Here is a 23,563-nt window from a genome sequence, read left to right on the forward strand (position 1 = left end):
TTTCAAATAAGATGAGAAACATGCATCCACAGATACTGGGAGCAGTGTGTACAAAGCAGACAAATTTTTAAAAAGCATACATAACCTTTTAGAGCGTAGTGGGACTGCAGATCTCTGAAGACAAAGTTGTCTTAAAAGGAGCCATAGAGAAAACGCAGATAATACCCACCAAGGCACAATCACTAGACTGACAGTGGACTTCTCAACAGCAACAATTGAAGCCAGGAGACCGAAATAATATTTTCAAGATTCTGAGAGAAGGTAATTTTCAACCTGAAATTGCGCACTCAGCAAAAGTAACTTGCAAAAATGAGAGTGAAATACTGTTTTCCTAAGAGGAAAACCTAAGAGATATTCACTGAAGGAACTTCAAAGGACAGGGATAGCAAAAGAAAACTCTGAGATACAGAAAGAAATGGTAAGCAAAGTAATTGGTAAACATGTAGGTAAATCTAAACAAATATTGTTCATTTAACACAATGAAGTCTAATGTAGGGGAAAAGGTAGACTACAGTACTGGATAAAACTCTGTGTGAAGAAGGAGATATCAGAGTTAGCAATATAAGGTCCTTTTATTGTCCTGAAGGAGATTATGATACTAATTTTAGACTTCAAAGATAACTACTAAAAAAAGTAAAAATAGTATACACCTTCAAACCAGTATTTTAAAAGTCAAGCAAATTTAAACACAAAAGTAAAGCATAGAAAATTCAGGACAAATAAAAAGCAGAAGTAAGATTATAGAAACAAATGCAGATATATTCGCAATCACAACATATGTAAATTTTCTGGCTAAAAAGCAGATAAAGTAAAATTAAGATTTAAAAAATAATAATAATAGTTCAACTGTACAATGTTAGAAAAAACATCCCTAATGTGGAAGGACAAATTAAAGAAACAGAAAGATATATTCTAGCAAATTCTACAAAAAGGAAGCTAGGGCAGCTGTATTGATATCGGTCAAAATAGAGTTTAAGACAAAAAGACATTATTAAGGTTAGAAAGAGTACTATATATTTTGTTAACGGCTTTAACTCAGTGGAAAGGTATAACATATTTAAAGTAGCCTCAAAATATATTAAAAAACAAAAATTGATAAAACTATAAGGAAATTTCCCATGTTTCTTCAAGTTATTGCTTGGTCAAATAGACAACAAATAGTAAAGATATAATTTAGGCAACACAATTAACTAGCTTGATTCATAGATATAAGGAACCTTGCACCAAAGTCTGCAATACATATATTCTTCACAAGGAAGATGTATAAAAAATGACTAAGTCATAAAACAAGTCTCACCAGATTTCTAAGAAAAATAATGACCATGTTCTCTGATCATAATACAATTAAATTAGAAGTCAGTAGCTAAAAAATAAACCCCCCAAAATTTCCCTTATATTTAGAAATTTAAAAACATTTCTAAATAACTCATTGATCAAAGATATCATAATGGAAATTTTTAAATACTTAGAATTGAATGATAATGAAAATGTTATATATCAAAACTTGTGGGATGCAGTGAAAGTTGTATTTAGAGGAAAATGTATAGCCTCAATTGCTTTTACCAGAAAAGAAAAAAAAAAGTGAAAATAAGCTAACTTTGAGACAGTAGAAAAAGATAAGGGAGGGAGGATGAATAAAGATAAGAACAAATTAATTAAATTGAAAATTTAAAAGTCAGATAGAGGATCAAGAAAGCCAAAGTTGATTCTTTGACTGGGGTTCATAATACAGAGTTTTGTTAAAAGGCAGAGAGTAAATAATTTTTCCTCTGAGCAATATAGTCTCTTTCACTCAACTCTGCCATTGCAATGTGGAAGAAGCTATACACAATACCATATAAGTAAGTAGATATAGCTCTGTTCCAATAAAATTTTATTTTCAAAAACTGGTAGCACTGTTTGGCCTGTGGATCATAATTTGCCAACCAGTGGATCAATAAATAGTAGGGCTGATGTACAAAAAATAATTAGAAAGCTTAGCAAAGTGGCTGGATCAATGTACAAAAATTTATTGCCTTTTTACACACCAGTAACAGAGCAAAGTAATTTTTTTTAAAGTTGTCATTTATAATAAAAAATTTAAGTACCTAAGAATAAATTCAATAAAATTTGTGCAAGACCTAATGAAACTAAAATTTTATTGTTTAATCTGCCTTATTCTCAGATCAATGCATTTCAAAATTTTGGTTTCTAGACCCCTTTATACTCATAAAAATTACTGAGAACACAAGAAAGCCTTTGTTTCTTTGGGTTTTATCCATCTATATTTAGCTTATTAAAAATTAAAACTGAACATCTAAAGTGTTTATGTAAAAATAACACTAATAAACCCACTACATGTTACTATAAATGACATGTCTTTATGAAAAAAACTGTATTTTTCAAGACAAAAAAATTAGTAAGAAGAATGGCATTAAATCTCTTTAATATCTAACATAACAGAAGACACTTGGATTCTAAAATTTGTTTTAGTATTCAATCAGTTGTGACATGTAGTTTTGGTTAAATTAGATGAAGAAAATTCAGTCTCAGTAATTGGGAAAAGATGAAGTATTTTAATTGCCTTTTTAAATAATTGGGCATACTCTTCTTTGAGACTACATCAGAATTTACAAATTGGCTGCCAATAAGGTAACTTCCTAAAGGTTAGTTGCAATGCAAAATCTAAAACCACATCAATGAACTTGGTACTCCATTGCATTCATTGGTCTGCCTTACATATTGAATGGATCTATTGCCAAAGCATGATTTTTTAAGGCTATGATAGGTTATTTGGAAAATTGTGGTTTACTGAGTTATACATATCTTCAAGATGGTGACACATTTCATTTTAAGGTATTAAAAAATCACAATATTACCACCAATCTCACCAGGAAAGTTTTAAGTTTTCAGAAGCTATCAGGCTCATAGTAGCAGATACACATTTTCCAGAAATCTGATTTTTAGAAGTATTGAATTTTTAACATCGACAACAAATTCTACCAGTTGTTTTCCTCGAAGTGGCAGCTCACCTTTATCATTTTCAAGAAAATATCTGCCAGATACCTAAATCTGAATAACCGTCGTTTGTCGGGCATTCTTTCGAGTAAAAATGATGTTCTATGAAAGTGGTTTGTTCAACTTGCAACTCAGACAATCCCACAAATGTTTTTCCTTGAGAACAATTATACCCCAGTATGCAACAAAAGTGCTTATGCATATTTGTCATACAGAATGTTAAAATGATGTACACTCAGATGTTGAGATTTAATATAAATTTAATACAAATAATAATTCCTACTGCTGATCAAGCTCATTCCTAAGTGAAACTAGCACTTTGTTTGGCTGTGAGGGTGTGGTGGTGAAGAGCTAGCACAGTTGGTGACACTGCCTTGTGTCATGCGGAGGCACCAGCAGTCGTAGCCACCATTACCTTTGCACCATCTACACAAATGTCAACCTGTATAAAAGACAAATAGCATCTTAGTATTATTATGAAAACAGCCATGACTTCACTGACTTCCTAAAATGGTCTTGGGATCCCCAGGGGTTCCCCAGACCACAGTGAGATAAGTTGCTATAAACCTTCATGTGGCTCTCTCCTTCATGTCCTTCAGGTCTCAATTTCAATGTCATGACCTCAGAGAGAACTATTCTACATAATGCCCAGTGACTCCCTCGTACATCACCCTTTGCTTGTTAGCATAGTACTTATCACTGCTTGATAGTTTATTGTTTATTTACTTATATGTTTATTATCTGTCTCCCCCGACTAGAATATGAAACCTGAGATGGTAGGTACTTTGTCTGTCATGTTCAATATAATAACTGTGTCTCCAAACCTAAAATAGTGTTTGGCACCTAAGCGCTCAGTAAATGTTTGAGGGATACTGAGTCAGATTGAGCTGCTGCACAGGGAGCTGGGTTCTCATCATTTCTCGCTCCGATGGCTTGTAGCTTTCACTCTAGATTCTGTGGATAAAAACATAAGGAACTTGAGTTCTGCATTTTACATATATTAACTCAGTCCTTACAAGAGCCCTGAAAGCTAGGCATTTACCCCTTTTTACAGAAAAAGCATCTTAAGATCAACAAGAACTATTCTAAATCTAAAGATCTCATAAGCATTAGAGCCAAAAGTTGAATTCATATCCTTCAGCCTCCTCCCAAGTGAAACAGTAACTCAATGGATACAACATTAAGACATGCTCATTAAGTATTTCTCAGAGTACCAAGGTTTCAAAAATTGGCTGCCAAATGATGAGGCAGTAGTCATTCAGAAAGTGTGTTTGTTACAGGGAATTTTTTAAATAATTAAAATTGAAACTCTGAAGTTATAACAAATGAGCAGCAGATTTTCAAAATTAACTTCTTTGCACATTTTAGAAATGTTTGCCCCAGCCTTCACTTCCCAGGAAACCATTGTATTTCTTCAGTCTTTTGCCCCAAAGTTCTTAGGATCTTTCATAGGAACTGCAGCAATGGCAAATGAGCCATGAAGTCCTCGTGTTACATTCATAGCAGAGATCTTTCCTCTGCCCTGGTTCCTGGCTGGAACAAGTGTACAATAACACACGATAACGTGCATGTCAGCATGAAGACTAAGTTCTGAACCTAATCTTGGCTATTATGTCTTTACTTCATAGATTATTCCACAGAGAAGCTATCACCAAATATCTAGGGATCACACAAGAGTCAGCAATAGTCAGCAACATGGAATACAAGTCAATCCTCTTACTGTCTAGACCAGTGATGGCGAACCTTTTGAGCTTGGCGTGTCAGCATTTTGAAAAACCCTAACTTAACTCTGGTGCCGTGTCACATATAGAAATTTTTTGATCTTTGCAACCATAGTAAAACAAAGATTTATATTTTTGATATTTATTTTATATATTTAAATGCCATTTAACCAAGAAAAATCAACCAAAAAAATGAGTTCGCGTGTCACAGGTTCGCCATCACTGGTCTAGACCAGTGGTTCTCAACCTTCTGGCCCTTTAAATACAGTTCCTCATGTTGTGACCCAACCATAAAATTATTTTCGTTGCTACTTCATAACTGTAATGTTGCTACTGTTATGAATCATAATGTAAATATCTGATATGCAGGATGGTCTTAGGTGACCCCTGTGAAAGGGTCGTTCGACCACCAAAGGGGTCGCGACCCACAGGTTGAGAACCGCTAGTCTAGACAGATGTTCTCTTTGCTTCAGGTTTTATGTGAAATCTTTAGTCCCGAGGAAAGATTTACCAAGAGACCTTCGAGAGAGCTTCTAGACGAGCCCATTAGACACCAAGAAATACAAGATCTTTGACAATCAATTCCCTGTGTTTGCTAGCCCTGAGATCTATGACTTTTAACAAATAAGGTGGTGTGCCAATGTTCTCTCCAAGTTCTGTTTTTAAAGTGTGCCAGTGAGAACTCAGGGCCAGCTTACCTGCAGGGGCAATGACAGGGCCTTTCTTTTCCACTCATCTGAAAGTCCACAGTTATCTGCTAACTTAATTCACCCTCAATTAGAATATAAATACTCCTAGGATCATCAGCAGAGGTTATAAGTAAGTCACAACTTTCTGAAAACTAACTTAAACTCTAAACACACAAAAGTGCTCAGTTTCACCAGGGAGACTGCCTAGTGAGAAGAATAGAAGGGAGAGAGAAATGATTTTGGCAAATGGGGGTGTAAAGTAGGGAGTCCCATCCTAGAAGAACACAACATTCAGGAGACGGAGGGAAGGGAGATGATGACTCTGGAAAAGCTTTGCCTGCCTCCGTCTTTCCTAGGATGGACCATAGAGATGCCAGTGTATTTCTAGCTGACAATGGATTCTCACCAGCAACAGGAAAGGAACCTTCCAGATTAGCATGAAGCAGCTATGTTGCAGCCCCTTCCCACTGTCCTAGCCCCAAAGCACCCAGAGGATAATGATCTATAGAAATAACATGGCCAGCTGGTCAAGGTGTGGACTTGGCATCTGCTAATGACTTGCTTGGTCTTAAGGATATGGTTGAGCTTCACTGTTCCCTTCATTCTTGTAATCATAGTATAAGAACCAGTCACATAATCACCTCTTAAACACAGTATTTACAAAGTATACGAACGGATATTCTAACACATTGTTTTCTTGAGTTTTTAAACCCATATTCCCTAGAGGGCTGACTAACTCTTCTTGTGCACATCCCACTAGCTACACAATGTCTGTGATATAAAATAGTTTGTGATATAAAATTAATAGGTATGTCAGGAAACCATTCTCGGACTACACTTGTCCCCCACTCCCACTGCATGCCCACTGTGGAGAGACTCTATTCTAGTGTATGTCATATAAATTCTCTGTATAGTACCTACTTCTCTTGGGATTTTGGTCCATTGTAGAGTTTGTATTAGTCCTTTTTTTTCTGTAATATCTGTTGAGATTCCTGCCAGGGTTTAAGGAGTCTCTGGCTTCTAAAGGGGAAGCATCAAACCATAAATATGGGGAACTGTGCCCAACCTGGCAGTGTGTAGCTGATGGCACAGACCATCTCTGCCTGGACATGCCAATGGTCAGGGTCATATTGTCATGGTAATGTTTAAAGGCTTAATTACCTGATACTCAGATTCTCTTGTTTCTCATTAATAACCATGCCTAAGCTAAATTGTAGACCTACCTGGAGAGATTGTAATACCTCTGATCAGCCCATTTCTGATTGCCCGTAAAGTTGATCTTTTTCACAAAGGTAAGTGCATGAAACATCAGAAAGAGCCAGTATCTTGATATCACTCATAGGTGACCCAGAAAAATCTGATGTTTATTCCACACAACTCCTTAGAAATTTGAAAATAGCTACTGTGTCTTCTTATTGGGAGTAAGTGTACCATCTTCATCTTTGTTTACCTAGTTCCAAACTTTGGAGGGAAAATAGTTAGGGATCCACAAATATTAGTCGACTCTTTCCTGTAAATTGTAGTTGATCTTTCTCTCACCCTTCCCATAGATAACTCCTACTTTGTCGTTAGAATTCAGCTCAAGCATTGTCATTACTGGGAAGGATCCCACCTGTGTTTGAAGGCATGCTGAAATGCCTCTGCAACAGCCCTATGGCACGGTATCAATTTGCCTGGTCAACCACTCTATCATATGTGCCAGAGGCCTGTGTTTGTGACCCAGACCCAGCAAAATGGCTGGAATGGGGTAGATACTCAGTAAACATTTCCCAGATACATCAGTGACTAAAATTTCAATCTTTCCAAAGTTCCATACAACTTTGCTCTTTTGTGTGCATTTAGATTGTCTGTTTCAAGGCACCCACAAATCAACACAGTGATATATGTAGTTTGAGCAGCTAGGAGTAGAGCAGACCAACTCTCACTGGCAGTCAACAATGATTCCAGAACAAAGCTTTACTTTTTGGGATGTGGATAGAACACTTAATAAGGCACAGATAATAAGACTTTGGTTTGGGTCTTTATTTCCAGTTTTAACATTACACAGACATAGAAGAAATATCTGTGATCTCAGTGAAGCAGCAGAGCAGGTATGAGCAAAGTGCTAATGATTTTTAAGTGAGAAAAGCCTGGAACACTGGGAATGAATGGCGATCAAAAAAGTCAAAACAAGCTGGAGCCTTTAAATGCCAATTTTTAATGCCTCACAATGAAAAAACTTTTTTAATAAAAATAGAGAAAACTCCGTGTACTTGGAATGAAATGGTAATTTTAGAAAGTATGCAAAAGCTATTTTTTTACAGTAGATACCTCTTACATCATCATGCTTTTAGTGTTTTTCTAATGTGATTATATTCCTATGGGCCCGAGAAGCTGTTAGTATTGGGTAATACGATATTCGAAGTAACCAAAAGAATGTGGTGGACCCACTGACCTGCTTTTGACTTCTGAGAAGTACAGCTTAACTATCTCAAATTCTACAGAACTTTTCCTGGGCTTATGGCAAAGATTAGTTTGTCTTAGTTGTGGAAAGTCGCCCACCTGGTACTTCAGTAGAGACTACATGGTTACATAAAGGTTGTTTGCAGATATTGGATTTGTGATCTTACCCCACCCCCTAATTTGAAACACATTGCGTGGATCTGTCCTTGTCTTTTCTTTCCAGAAGGACTCACACTCATGGCTTCCAGCCTGCACCATGTGCTCTGATAGGCACTCTTTCAGAAAGGTGCTTAGTTCCCAAGCAGCCTAAAGGAGGTTGCCGCGCCTTATCCACATGCTGAGCAATGGAAACTTGTCCTATGGTCCATTGTGTCCCCTCAATAATTTGAGATACAAGCTCTTCTGAGAACCCAAAAAAATCTGAATTGGCCACCTAGACAGAAAGAAAAATCCATTCTGTGCACTCTCATCCCTCTGTGTGTTATTTCTCTGTCCGATCTCTACAATCAGATTTTGTGAACCTGTTAACATCTTCCTTCCTGCACATAAACTTGCTTATTCATTCATTCAGCCCGCATGAGCTTACTCCTTCAGTGATCTCATCCAGTCCTGTGGCTTTTAAGTACTATCTCGATACTAATGACTCCCAAATTTATATCTCTAGAATCAACCCTGCCCTGAATCTTAAGTTATGTGTTTAGCTGCTTATGTAATATATCCATAGTGCTGTCTAGAGTAGGCTTCTCAAATTAGCACATCTAAACCAACGCTTGTCCTCACCCCAGCAGACCTGATCCTTCCCTGGGGTTGCACATTTCAGTAAATAACACTCCATTTATCCGGTCATTTAAACTGAAATCCTTGAAGCCATCTTAAATCATTCTCTCATATTCCATGTCCAATCCATTATCAACGCCCATCAGCTTTACCTTCCAAATATATGCAAATCCAGCCATTTGTCACCACTTCTTCTGCCCCACCCCAGTCTGGTCCATCCTTATTGCTCACCTAGAAGCTGCAAGAACCTCCCAGCATGCTTCCAGTCTGACTGCACAACAACTCTCTTTCCACATAGAACCTCAAGTAACCTTTCAAAAATATTAATCAGGCCCTAGCTGGTGTTGCTCAGTGGATAGAACATTGGCCTACGGACTGAAGGGTCCCGGGTTTGATTCCGATGAAGGGCATAGCAAGACCCTCGAAGGACTCTGCTAGGAACTCTTTTAAATGAGGCTTAAGGTTCTAGTCCCTGTAAATTTTTCATGTTTCTCTGTATCATTCAATCATGAAGTTAGTGGAATTTTTAATGCATTCAAGAGAGAAAAGCCCTCTCTCCCCCACCTCAGCCCCTGTGCTCACAACCACCTTTGTCGCAGCCACAGGCCCCTGGTCTCCTCAGAGGTGACCTTGCCCAGGGTGCAGGCTGCCTCCGCCGGCGGAAGCCGGTTGCTGAGGGTTGGAATTACACAAACATTTTTAATGGAAGCAAACTTGGGCAACTGGGTCGCGGCCATCAGGGATTGAGCTCAGGCGAGGCAGGGCGGGCCCCGTGCCCGTGTCATGGCAGCCCCAGCAGCCTGGCGGCAGGGGGAGAGGGGGTCTGGCCGTGGGGGGCCTGCAAGGAGCCCAGGCTGCCAGCTTCATCCCTGGACAGGAGCGGAGGCTCTGGCCTAGCTGGTTCTGTGAACACCCCGAACACCCAGAGAGCAGGCACCTGGCGGCTCCCAGAGCTTCCTCAACCTAATTACTTAATCATACCCCGCGAGTACTTAATCACACCCACGCCAGCGAGCGAGTGCGGGGGGGAAAAAGAACTCCTTCCTCACTCTCTTTCTCCCTTTCACCAGGTTCATCTATTTGCTTTAAAATAACCCCTCAATTGAAAATTGAAAATAATTCAGGAAGGAAGACTTGCAACATAAATGGCATCTGTGAGTGCTCTGGAAATTAATCTGTTATATACATCATTCTTTTTGAGGTTGTTTTATCTTCCTTCTAAAGAACTCAAACTCAATGGCAACTTGAAACAGAACCCAATTTAGTCCTGTCATTAGACCAAGAGGGTTTTATTCTCCCTGGTCCTCAGTCAGATTTTAAATGGATGTGGCTTTATTCCCCTTCTCATCTAATAGTGGAACATACCCATCTACAGCAAGATCTCACTTTTAAATGATGTTCTTGTATTTCGAGAGACCTTTTAAAGGGAAAAAATAATAGCTCCACTCTAGACAAAGCTCATGAAAGTGAGTCTATTTATCTCCAAAAATTCAACAAATTCTTACAAAGTGTTGGGCCCAAATTCTTGGTGGCTAGAGGAGGAGGTGGGGTTCAGAAGGGGGACATGACTTGCTCAGAGTCACATAGCTAAGTTAGTGTGTCACCTGTGTACTTTCTTTCTTCTCATAGCTATTGGGTACTTTCCCTCGAAGTGAGACCCAGACTCTGGTTGGAACAAGAATTCCTGTCCTATGCTCTTCTGAGATATAGCACCCTAGAGAATTAAAATGTTCAGCTGTTGCCATTGTCTGGTGTAAATCTCTCTATGTTCACCTGTTTCCCTTGGGAGAGAGTGTCTCACTGGACCATGGCTGAAAACCCCACACAGTCCAAACCTTGGTGATCTGTTTGGTATATTAAATAAAAAAAAGAGAGAAAAGAAATGAGAGAAAATTGTTCTTTAGACTTAAAATATATAACAAATATATTTATGTATTTTAATTAGGGCATTAATTAGATAGGTCAATGGTACAGTGTAGAGTCCAGGAATAATATCAAGTACATTTGAAATTTTACTTTATATTTAAAAAGTCATCTCAGATCAGTGCAATAAAGCTGAATTGTTCAATAAATGTTGCAGGGATCATTAATAGCTGTCTGGCAATAATAAAATTTATTGATAATTCAAGATAAATTCTAAATGAATCAAAGACAACATTTTAAAAACAAGTTCCCATGGAATCCAGGGGGAAATTCTTTATATCCACAAATGAGAAGGCCTTTTAAAGTATGATACAAAATCCAGAAGTTATAAGAGGAAAACTATAAAATGAATTCAATTATAGAAAAACCATAAATAAAGGCAAAGACAAGTGGCAAACTAAGAAAAATACTTTGCAACTCATATAAGAGGAGGGGTTGATTTCCCTAGTATGTAAAGAGCTTCTACAAGACCCTAAGAAAAAAGACCCAACAGTGCAATAACAAAAAAAAATAGGTTATTAACAGAATTTACAGAAAAAGGAAATATCAGTAGCTGCTCAAAACATGAACTATATCTTGCTTTATTTATTAAAAATGTAATGCAAATTAAAACTATAATGAGATGCTATTTTTACCTACCAAGCAGGCAGATTTTTTTTTAAATATTTTTTATTGATTTCAGAGAGAAAGGGAGAGGGAGTGAGAGCACTGGGGATCGAATCCACAACCCCAGCATGTGCCCTAACTGGGAATCGAACCATGACCTCCTGGTTCATAGGTTGATACTCAACCACTGAGCCATGCCAGCAAGGCCAGGCAGATTCTTTTTTTTAAAATCTTTATTGTTCAGATTATTACAGTTGTTCTTCTTTTCCCCCCCCCCATAGCTCCCCTCCACCCGGTTCCCACCCACCCCCACCCTCTGCCCTTACCCCCCCCCCCCCCACTGTCCTCATCCATAGGTGTATGATTTTTTTCCAGTCTCTTCCCGCACCCCCCATACCTCTTTCCCCCCGAGAATTGTCAGTCCACTCCCTTTCTATGCCCCTGATTCTATTATATTCACCAGTTTATTCTGTTCATCAGATTTTTTTATTCACTTGATTTTTAGATTCACTTGCTGACCTTTCAGAATTTCATATAATACTGGTTTGGTGGTGATGAACTCCTTTAGCCTTTTCTTATCTGTGAAGCTCTTTATCTGACCTTCAATTCTGAATGATAGCTTTGCTGAGTAAAGTAATCTTGGTTATAGGTTCTTGGTATTCATCACTTTGAATATTTCTTGCCACTCCCTTCTGGCCTGCATAGTTTCTATTGAGAAATCAGCTGACAATCTTACAGGTACTCCCTTGTAGGTAACTAACTGTTTTTCTCTTGCTGCTTTTAAGATTCTTTCTTTGTCTTTTGCTCTTGGCATTTTAATTATGATGTGTCTTGGTGTGGTCCTCTTTGGATTCCTTTTGTTTGGGGTTCTCTGCACTTCCTGGACTTGTAAGTCTATTTCTTTCACCAGGTAGGGGAAGTTTTCTGTCATTATTTCTTCAAATAGGTTTTCAATATCTTGCTCTCTCTCTTTTTCTGGCACCCCCATAATTCGGATGTTGGTATGCTTGAAGTTGTCCCAGAGGCTCCTTACACTATCTTCATATTTTTGGATTCTTTTTTCTTTTTGTTTTTCCGGTTGGGTGTTTTTTGCTTCTTCATATTTCAAATCTTTGACTTGATTCTTGCGATCCTCTAGTCTGCTGTTGGGACTCTGTATAATATTCTTTATTTCAGTCAGTGTATGCTTAATTTCTAGTTGGTCGTTTTTCATATCCTTGAGGGTCTCACTAGATTTATTGAAGATCTCACTAAATTTATCAGCGGTTTCTAGAAAATCTTGAAAAACCTTATAACGTGGTATTGAACTCTATATCCAATAGTTTGCTTTCCTCTATTTCTGTCATTTGTGACCTATTTCTTTGTCTCCACATTTTGGCTGCTTCCCTGTGTTGATAGAGTGGCTTTGTGTGCTAAGTGTCCTATAGGGCCCAGTGGCTCAGCCTCCCCAATTACCTGAGGTGGACACTCTTGGTGCACCCCTTTGTGGGGTGTGTGCACAGTCTTGTTGTAGTTAAGCCTTGATTGTTGTAGTTATCACTGGGAGGAATTGACCTCCAGGCCAATTGGCTGTGAGAATCAGCTGTGTCTATGGTGGGAGAACTTTGTGCTGGAGACACCCTTCTGGGGCAAGACTTGGTTCAGTGGGGCTTTGGTGCTCACTGAGTCTGCCCCCTGAGTGTGTCCCTTATGGATCTGAGGAGTTGTAATCTGGATGGTCCCACTCTGACCACTGGGTACACTGGCTCTTGGATCGCTAAGGAGGTGCTAATTTAGCCTCTGCCTGAGGCTACCCAGCAGGAGCTACGGAGAGATCTGCAGATTCCTCATCTTTGTTTGTTTATATTTAAAAAGTCATCTCAGATGAGGCCCAGCTGTGAAGCAATGCAAGCTTCTGGGCCTTCTTTTGGATGTTCTGGGTCTCTCTCCAGATTCTTTTTTTTTTTAAGTTTGATAACACAACCTATTAGAAAAATTACGGATAAGGACATACTCTTGTACATTGCTGGTAGGAGTTTAAATTGGTACGGTCTAAATGGAGAATAATTTGTCAATATCAAAATTACTAAAGCTTATATACTTTGATGCAGCATTTCTGTTTTGGGGACAGTATATGGATGCACAAAGTTACATGTGCAAAACTACAGGGTTCCACATTGCAACCTTGTTTATAACAACACAAGAATGACAGCAACCCAGATGGCTATCAATAAAGATGATCCTATGTTCTCATAGATTGAATACTATATAGCCATAAAATAAGGATGAGAAAGCTTTTATATGTTATTATGGGATGATACCCAAGATAGAATGTTAAGTGAAAAGCAAGGTGCATAATAGTATAATATGTTAAATTTTGTATTAAAAAAGGAGAGAGATTTACGTATAAATGTATATATCTTTGCATACATCGGCAAAAAATCCCTCTAGACTAGCAATCCCTTTTCCATCTCATGGCACACACAAACTAGTTAATAAAATTCAGCAGCATACTGATATAATATATTTTTTGGTGATCTGACAAAAAAATAGGTATAATTTTGATTCATTCACACTGGACGGCTACTGTTCTGTTGGCTGTTGTCATTTTTTTATTTGACAATTTAAGGGAAAAGATGTCAGTACCCCTGACTAAATAGTCAAGTACTTAAAAATTCTTGTGGCACCCATCAAATTGCTGCTCTGGAGGGATACACAGGAAACATTAGTTGCCTCTAGAAAGTGGAACTATGGAACTGGAAAGCAGGGATGGGGAGATTTTGGAGACTTTCACTATACCATTTGTACCTTTTGAAATTTGAACCAACTAAAACAAACAAAAATTTAATGCTATTTTTTTTACATTGTCTTCAAAAGAAACCACTGTTACACACAGCATGGATGAATCTCACAAACATAATATACAAAAGAAGCCAGACACGCTTAAAAAATAAGTAGTATGGTGGTTACATTGGTGGGGACATAAAGGAAACTTAATGACTGGGATGGGGCATGAAGGAAACTCCTGGGTTGCCGGTGATATGTGTGATCTGGGTGGTTGGTGGTTACTTGGAAAAATCTATTGATCTGTACCTTTATGGTTGATACAGTTTTCTGCAAGCAAATTATGTTTCAGGTGTTGTTGTTGTTTTTTTAATTATCAAAAGGGGAAAGAAATCTTTTTTAGAGCTGTATTCCTCCCCTGGGGCTGCTGTAACAAAGTACCACAAACTGGGTGGTTTAAACCAGAAGACATTTATTGTCTCACAGTTCTGGTTGCTAGAAGTCCAAACTCAAGGTGTCTGCAGGGTCATGTTTCCTCTGAAACCTGCAGGACAGAGTCCTTCTTACCTCTCCCTAGCTTCTGGTGGTGGCATTAGTCCTTGGCTTCATTCCTTGGCTTGTAGATGCATCACTCTGATCTCTGCCTCCATCTTCACATGGTATTCTCACTGTCTCTTCTGTCTTATACGGAGTTCCCTTTATAAAAACACCAGTATATTGGATTAGGGACCCACCCTACTCCAGCACCATCTTATCTTAACTAACACATCTGCAGTGACCCTATTTCCAAATCAGGTCACATTCTGATGTGCTGGAGGCGAGGGCTTCACCATATCTTGGTGGTGGAGGTGGAAGGGGGAATATAATCAATGCCTAACAAGGGTTAAAGAAGAATTTTTAAAGAGGATTGAAATTGCTATAGAAGAGTGTTTTAATCCCATTTTAGTGGCTGATTTGTGAAGTATGTCATTGTGGAGCTCTTGCTGAGTGAAGTAACCCAATGCTGTGTAACCAAGGTGTATTCATCTTGTTAGTCATGCAGGGCCCAGTCCACTAACTGCCCATAGTTAGGTTCAAAGAAAATGAACAAGAAGCATTTTTGGCTCTTTGGTAGCCTCCTTCATGATTGTACAGTTCTATAAAACTAGGGGCTGGGTCTTCATAGGTTATGGCTTGACACACTGGCCATTCATCTTCATCACAGAACAATCATCTTTATCACAGAGCCATACTGTTAGTCAGAAGATGGGCTTTTTAAAAAACAACAACAACAACAAAAAAAAAAACCTCCTCATTTTTCTGACTTACTCCAAAAATCCTACAGAGCCCTACTTTTCCACTGGGCATGGGTATGGATTTTATTTTTTTGTCAAAGAATCAGCAAGTTTCCAAATGAGTAACAGATACAGGGTGTGGTGTGTGGCTTTCCTTCTGGTTGTGCATCCAAATCGCCCTTGAAATATAATTAATCCCACAATTCTCACCACCATTGAAGTTATTTTTCTACTTTTATGCAATAATTATTTTGTTGTCACTGGATTCCATTGTGTATGGCTTATTATGGGTGCTCAATAAAGTATTTTGTTGACTGGAGGAAGAAAAACAGAACATTTAGCCACTTAACTGTTGACGGAGGCCTAATTTTTAAAATTCAACCATTCTAGGGCAAGCAAAATTAGTCTGTGTTTGAAAAACAGAACAATGATTGCATTGGGCAATGGGGACTGACTAGGATGGGGAATCTTTCTAGAGTATTTATAGTTTATAGCTTGACAAGACTCGGATATATATTCATCAAAATCCAGTGAGTGTGCACTTAAGAGGTCTGTATGTAAATTTTAGCTCAAAAGAAAAAAAATATAAGCAAATCTAGAACTCTAGCAAATGATATGCACAGAAACAATAAGATAGATAGACAGATGGATGGAGTGATGGATATAGATGGATAGGTGTGTAATGGAATAAGCACTGTAAATATTATTTATAGAATCTAGATGTTGATTTATAGGTGTTCATTGTAAGATTCTTTAAACTTTTCTGTAAGTTGAAATTTTTCATAATAAAATGTTAGAAAAATTCCAAGTACAGAACCATACAGGACCTTTCAAATGTGGTACCAAAGTCTACTTGCCGGTATTATTCCCTGTCCACTACTTAAAATAGGGAACAGTATGGCCTGCGAGGAGTCTCCTGATGAATCCATCAACAGATTTACAGAAATATGCAGGGAGCCTGTTTGATTGCTCTACTGGGAGTAAAGCTTTGGAAAGGGAGTAGTTGAAAAGGGGGAAGGACATTTACATTTCAGTGTGGCATCATACAACATGATCATAAGCCAGCCGCCTTCTCATGGCCCAGAAAGAAAGCTGATTAGGCCCCATCCAGAACAATGCCTTGTTTTATAATTGCACTCCTGACGCAAGAAACCCCACTTTATTTGTGCTTGAAGGAAGACATGAAGAGCTACAGTTCTACGATGTTCTCTTAGACTTACTCTTCCTCTCCCCTCTCCCTATTTTATACTTATCGCCCTTGTAGAAATTAAATGTAAATAAAAGGGCATAATTTTGGAACAAAAAATAGTTTCCATGTGCTAACCCGTGCCCCCCCCACCCCCGTATTTTCTCTAATATGATCTAGTAGAAGCCTGGGAGTCAGAGACTCTTGGGTTCTCCTATTTCTATTTCTAAATAGTTTTGAAATCTTGAGTAAATCAGTGTCTTTGAGCCTACATTTCCACAGTTGTAAAAGGAGCAAATTCCATCAGATGACCTATCTCCAAATCTTTCTCACACTAGAAAGCAGCTTTGTGTTTTTTTTACCTGTCTCCCTGTATCATTTGGGGGCCAGCTGTAAGGAAATACTGAATCCAGATCCTGGCATACTCTAGGACAGTGGTTCTCAACCTTCCTAATGCCACGACCCTTTAATACAGTTCCTCATGTTATGTTCAATTTGTAACAATGAAATTTGGGTCCCCAATTTCATTGTTACAAATTGAACATAATTAAAGCGTAGTGATTAATCACAAAAACAATATGTAATTATATCTGTGTTTTCCGATGGTCTTAGGTGTCCCCTGTGAAAGGGTCGTTTGACCCCCAAAGGGGTCGCGATCCACAGGTTGAGAACCGCCGCTCTAGGAGGAATCTCCAGGCCCAGCAAGACTCTCAAAAGACTCTGCTAGGAACTCTTTTAAATGAGGCTTAAGGGCCCTAACCGGTCTGGCTTGGTGGATAGAGCATCGGCCTGCGGACTGAAGGGTCCCAGGTTCGATTCCGGTCAAGGGCATGTACCTTGGTTGCCGGCATAATCCCCAGTGGGGGATGTGCAGGAGGCAGCTGATTGATGTTCCTCTCATCGATGTTTCAAACACTCTATCCCTCTCCCTTTCCCTTCCTCTCTATAAAAAATCAATAAAATATATTTTTTAAAAAATAAAAAAATAAATGAGGCTTAAGGTTTTAGTCCCTGTAAATTTTTCATCTGTTTCTCTGTATCAATCAATCATGAAGTTAGTCGAATTTTTAACGCATTCAAGAGAGAAAAGCCACAATGTGTTTATTAGCTCATCTCTTCCAAAAAATATCCAGAAGAGCAAAGAAGAAAGTGATTTTTTAATTCATGGAACTATATGTTTCCTTTATGTGGACTGATCCTCATGTGGAAATTTCGTTCAAATACTGATTATGAGAAGAGTTATCAGTTGTTAGCCAGGTATTTTTCCCAAGGAATGAAAGCAGAACAGAGTTAAGTATTCCTAGCAGGAAGAGTATATTTTCATTCTCAGGGTGTAATAAAGCTCAAAGACAAGAGTAGTTTGTTGTGTCACAACATATAAACAACCCAGAGAGGGTAATTGGATAAACTTTGAATCTTCTCACGTGCTATTTACTCAACTGTATTGCCAACTTTGAAAGTCTCAACTTTCATTATGTGGGTCCCTTGGCAGGTCTAATTACCTGAGGGGCAATTACACAGATATACATATATGTGTATTCATAGTCACACCACATAGAAGTTGTATACCAAATTTAGTGGTATCCATGTTGTATCTTATTTATGATTGTTTCCATGTTTGCATATTTCAGCATGAATACCTACGTATTTTCTCCCTTCCATCTACTGTAACCAAAGGTGAATAGTGGGGCTACTTAATGAAAGAGGCTAATTATCAAGGACTTGACTTTACTAATGTACTCAAGTTGGTGATGTTTTAGGTGAGGAGAACATGGGCAAGCCATCTGATTTGGTCCATTATTATATTTTCAATTATCCTTGGTGCTCAAAGAGAGGCATTAATATAGCTGAGGATGACATAGCAAATTACCACAGCTCTCTAACCTTTTAAATTGCTAACACTGTTGTAATCTGTAATTATAAAAATCAGTGTGAGAATTGTGGCACTGCATAATTATCTTTCCTGATACTTTATTGCTGAATGAATTATTAATCAGAATCAGTCTTGTATAGTATTTGCAGCAACTCAGAAGAATAGTGTATAATTAAATTTCATTATTCCCTATTTTTGTGCTAATGTTTTATGATGTTGTAATTGATAATTAATTGGCCGAAAACTCACACACTACGACTTGAGAGTTTCAGGTGGCTGGAAAATGTTCAGTATGCTGAGTTCATTAACTAAATAATGATCATCCTATAAAGACCACAGGTCTAGTCTAGTCTGTATGAGAGAGCTTTTGAAATTAGTATATTAATCATTAAGCCTTCCATGTTTTCTTAAAAGAAAGCAGTAACCGTGGGCACATACGAATAATTAAGAAATCTTAAAAGGTTTCAAATCTGGTCAAATTTAAATACCCAGATGTTGGTTATGAATATCAGGTTAATGCACTACATATAGTTGTTGTGCTTCTCTGTGTATCAGCTTCCATACTAATTAAACAATGAGCAGTCTCCATATAACCACAATTTCAAAAAGAGAATAATAACAGTGCTGTAGCCTGGAAAGCCAGTTCCCTCTGCCTTTGATGAGCATAACCCAGGGTGCAGCACATCTTGAGAGACAAAAGTCTGGTCTAATCTTCTTTACCAATTGTCCTAAACACTAAATGGCGATTCCCCCTCACAGACACACGAAATTTAAAATCTGAAAGGATTATGAACTTCTCCTTGACTGGCATCCTAACGAAGAAATCCTGGTGTGAGTCTCTCCTGGTGTCCTTTGCAACCTAGGTAACCAGCCAACGCTCCGGATCCAAGAATGTCTTCCATTCAGCCTGAGTCCTATTGAAAAGAAACTTTTTGGGGCATTTTATGGGAATTTCTGCTGTGCTATTTTTATTTGATTTTTTTATTTCAAGAAGATGAGGCTTTTTTCTGGTTTTCAAGTGTCTCCTGTAGAAACATACACCGAAGGGGGGAAAAAAACAGGTGAACATCTTTTTTCTTTCCAGGGAATTTTGAAGGCGTTGTGAGAGGGCACTTTACAATGCATATGCCGTTTTTTAATCAACCTTTTTCTAAGCTGGTCAGAAAACCATCCACAGGAGATTGTTCCTGAGGATTACAATGCAAAGGCACCTCCACACTCCCAGGAAGATCGTGAGGGGTTTATTTTTTCATTGGTTGTGTTGGCTCCGGTGTCATAATTCCAAATTATAAATTATTAAGGAGGATCTTGTCCTCAGACCATTGTGACTAGAACTAAGGCACCTTTCTGTGGCATTTGAGGGAGAGTTACTCAGTGCCCTTCGTGCTTGTCTGATTTTGGAATGAAGATCAGAAACCTTCCTCTGACCATCGTCCCGGAATCCCAGGCCCTTGAGAGACATGGACGGTCGCAGAGCAGCAGAGGCCCGGGCAGTGGTCCTGCCAAGCTTGGGCATACTCTGGAAACACTGTCCTGAGGATGCCGATGGAGGTCCTGAGTGCCCATCATCTCCTGAGGGCTTGGATGCTTAGGTGCTGCTGAAAGGGTGGGCATGATTGGTCCTCTGGCAATTTGAGATGGGAGGCTGCCAACTTACAGGGAGGGAATTAAAGCCATCTTTCAGAAGGGGGAGCGAGGAAGCTTTTACCAAGATAGAACAGCTCAATTATACTCTGCAAGGACCCACACTGTACAGAACCAATGGATAAAGAATATGTCTCACTATTTGTGAATAGTCGAGCCCAGAAAGCTTTGGAAATACAGCACACTTAAGACCCTTGCACTGAGAAACTCTATAAATGTTCGCTTTTCTTTCATTGTGTCAGTCTAAGCTTTTCCTATGGCTTTTGTACCGTCCCATTATCTTGGTTTCGTATCTTGGAGGTCATATCATTAGTTTTCTCTAACATTCGTGTTGCTCACAATAGACTAAGTTTTCTGTGGATAAATGGATAGGCAAGGCGACCTGGTGGCCCAGAAAAGACACAAAGGAAGATGTGCGAAGCAGAGGTTTGAAGGAGGCCTCCGCAGAAACAAAAGTAACATAAAGCCAGGAAGGAGGATAGAGCCAGCAGGAGGCTGGGGTGGGGTTTAATAGGGTGGCCCAGAAGGCCTTCCAGAGAAGCTGACATGTGAGCAAAGACCTGAAGGGGGTCAGGGCTCGAGCCATCACCTGAGTCTCCTGCCTCTTAGGAGGCGGGTTTTCTCTTCCTTTCACCTATAAGGAGACAGAGAACTTAAGTAGCTGCCATGTCATTGAGCTCTAGGAAGTGGCAGGGTGACATTCTCGGTTTGTAGGGCTGCCTTGGATCAGCTGCCATGCAGGTCAAAATGCAGATTTCCAGCCCTGCTCCAGTTGCCTTAAATCCATGCCATTTGAGAAGGATTGTAATTCCAAGAGGCAGGGAGGTGGCTGGGGGAGCCTGAGCTGGGTAGGCAGGGATAAAGCAGGAGATGCCAGTGTGGAAAAAAGGATGAGTCATTGGCAATCTGGGAATAAAAAGTGAACGGAAAAAGTTGGTGTGTTTGAGAAAAAAGAGCTAATTTTATTGAACACTGTATGTTGAATGAGTGAATGAATGAACTAATGAACAAACACGTATGTGTCTGTTTTAATCCTCACAACCCTACCAGATAGATGCTCTTTACCATAACCTTTTTGTACAAGTTGGGAAACTGAGGCACAAAAAACGTGATGTGTCTTGCCAGAGATTTTGCAGTTAGTGAGTGGCACAGTCAGGATTCAGAGCCGGGTCGCCTGGCTCCCAATCCTAATTCTCAACCATCACACTACACTGTCTCTATCAATCATAACATACACAGTATTTAGTGAGTGCTTTCTACACTCAGAGGGATTGTTGTAAACACTTTGCATATCTGTGCTTTAAATTGCTGGCTCCTCCTAGCAATCGGATTACAGATGAGGGAAACCTTGCCCAGAGTGTGCAGTTTGTCTGCGGGGCCGTAGCGGTCAGTATTCAGATGCCCACAGGCTGGCTCCAGAGCATGGCTCGTCACCACTGCACCTCACTGCCTCTCACCATGAAGGAGGATACTGATGTGTATGAAACAAATGCTAAGGCAGCAGAGAGAGAGCCAGGGAAAGCCTGTAACAAGCAGGTAGACTATTCAGAGCACGCACATTTAGCAAACACGAGGAGCTAGAATCATTTAGGGAATGTTATTCGATAGGAAGCAATACGAGTTCCCCATCTGTCAGACGCCTTCTCTTGGCATGAAAGAGAAGTATATCAGGGTTAAGTGCCCATAAGAGCAGACGTTCTTGGTATAAGCGTGTGTAGAATTAGGCAAATGGTGGTGAGGATAATCCCTGATGCAAGCAGAGTAGTACTTTACACTTGTCAGATCCACAGCCTTATTTGACCTTCACGGTCAGTGTGGGATATTATGGAGGGAAGACTGCAATGGTGTCGTTGCCAAAGTTGCCAGAAAGTACCAGATCCCACATATTGTCCCATCATTTTCTCACAGGCCATGGATGGAAATCAAGCGAATCGACCTTTCCCTTGGTGTTTAAGCAGGAGGATCTGGCAAAGATATACATCATTCTTCGTGAAGCCCAGGTTTCCTCAATATAAGAAACGCTCAGTCTGTGCAGAACTACAAGTTAATATAATGTGCAAAGAAATTAGTTTTCTTTGCATAATAACAGCTTTTATTTGTGGAGTGTTAACTGTAAAACAAAGACCATCCCAAACGCCTATTGCTTCATCTCGTTTCATCTTCACGTAGCCATTTTGCAGATGGAAAAACCACGGATTACAGTCTAACTGATATACTCAAAGCCCTACAGCTAGCAAGTGGGAGAACCGGGACTCCAATGGACGCCCCCTGTCTGGGGATCGGAGAAGTGGGAAGCAGGTGCGTCGTGGAGTGAGGAACAGCTGAGATGTGTCTTCCTGACAGGTGCCTCTCTGTGCTTGTCTGGGTGCCTCTCTGTGCTTGTCCAGCACCACCTGGCCAGAGGCCTGGCCCTTGTCACACCTTTTCCTGACCATTTGGAAAAAGAGTGTTTTCCCCCCCATGGCAGTGCAATTTTGACTTTTTATGAGTGAATTAGAAAAGAATCCTTTCTTTAACATACTTTGCATGATCCGAAGCATATCCTGTATGGTGCAAATAGTGGATGTGAGTGGTGTGTAATATACGCATGTAATAGGATTTATATTTTAAACAGCATACTCAGTGTCGGGAAGCATTTTGTCCCTGCCTTGTGATAACCGTCGTCATTACTCTGAGGAGCTGCCAAGGACGGGACAGGGACTTGGGTGGCTCCTAGCACATCCTTCCCCCACCCCCGCCATCCCTCTTCCCTGACCTGCCTGTTCCCATACTCCCAGGAGGCCATTTCACATGTGTGTTAATATTCCAGCTCCATTTGATCTCCTGGATGGTGACAGATGGTCCAAGTGCTTTTATTTCCTGATGTGGGATTTAACAAACTGCCGACCAATAGGTTATCCCCCTGGTTTTAATCATTTTTAAATGGAAAAACAGGAGTGAAGGTACCCAGACTTCAGTGGAAATTCACAAACCTTTCCCAGAGCATTTCCCGAAAGGACCCTCAGGCTGATGACTCCTTTACCCTGATTAGATGCTGCCTGCCTGGGTGCAGAGTTTCGATTGTTCTAGTTACCAGGTGAACTATATTGCAATCTAAACTTCACCCATCCCAGCTTGCATCCCTGCAGAGAAGATATTTCAGAACAGAACCGTGTGGTCCAAAAGACCCCGATGCGTGAAAGAAGCAAGTTTCCTTTTATTAAGGACCTTTTCTGTGAAAGCTGTATTTTTGCCAAACCTCGGCGACTCACTTCTGTTTTCTTTCCCACCTGCAAGCAGCATGCCCTCTCAGGAAGCAGGACAGGCGTTGATAGAGATCACAAGGATGAACAGCCACAGAACCATAGATATCCTTACATACAGACAGACCTTTCTGTCTCAAGTGCACCTGGAGGTCACCCCCCTGAGAAGGAGTAAGGTTTGCTAATCCAGCCTTTACCATCATAATTCCTGGTCAGATGAGTCCCATAGGCAAGTCAGCACCTAAAAGCAATAACTAGCCCAGGAAGCATGCTGGGAACAATGGCATTGCTAATACTGTTTGTTGACTTTACATGGACACCCAGCATTGTCAGGCAGTAATTGCACAGTAAACTCTTTGGAAGCTAATTTAAGGAGCCAGATTTTTAAGTATAACACTTAGATGTTCTCTTCTTGCCTCCCTCCTC

General features: G+C 39.7%; 1 protein-coding gene across 3 annotated transcripts in view; it reads left to right on the plus strand.

Moving 5' to 3' along the window:
- Window positions 1–23,563, plus strand: part of BACH2 (BTB domain and CNC homolog 2) — a 336,731-nt gene that overhangs the window by 226,259 nt on the left and 86,909 nt on the right. The window contains exon 1 of one of the 3 annotated variants that reach the window (XM_070418071.1): window positions 9,705–9,780. The exons of the other annotated variants lie outside the window; for them this stretch is intronic. Within the exon in view, the coding sequence (XP_070274172.1) occupies window positions 9,772–9,780 (9 nt within the window). The 5' untranslated portion in view covers window positions 9,705–9,771. Of the gene's footprint in view, window positions 1–9,704; window positions 9,781–23,563 lie in introns of those variants that run through there. 3 annotated transcript variants of the gene reach the window in all.

The sequence above is a fragment of the Myotis yumanensis genome, unplaced genomic scaffold, assembly GCF_028538775.1.
Source record: "Myotis yumanensis isolate MYYU_CA2020_CCGP unplaced genomic scaffold, mMyoYum1.0.hap1 SCAF_6, whole genome shotgun sequence".
Taxonomy (NCBI): domain Eukaryota; kingdom Metazoa; phylum Chordata; class Mammalia; order Chiroptera; family Vespertilionidae; genus Myotis; species Myotis yumanensis.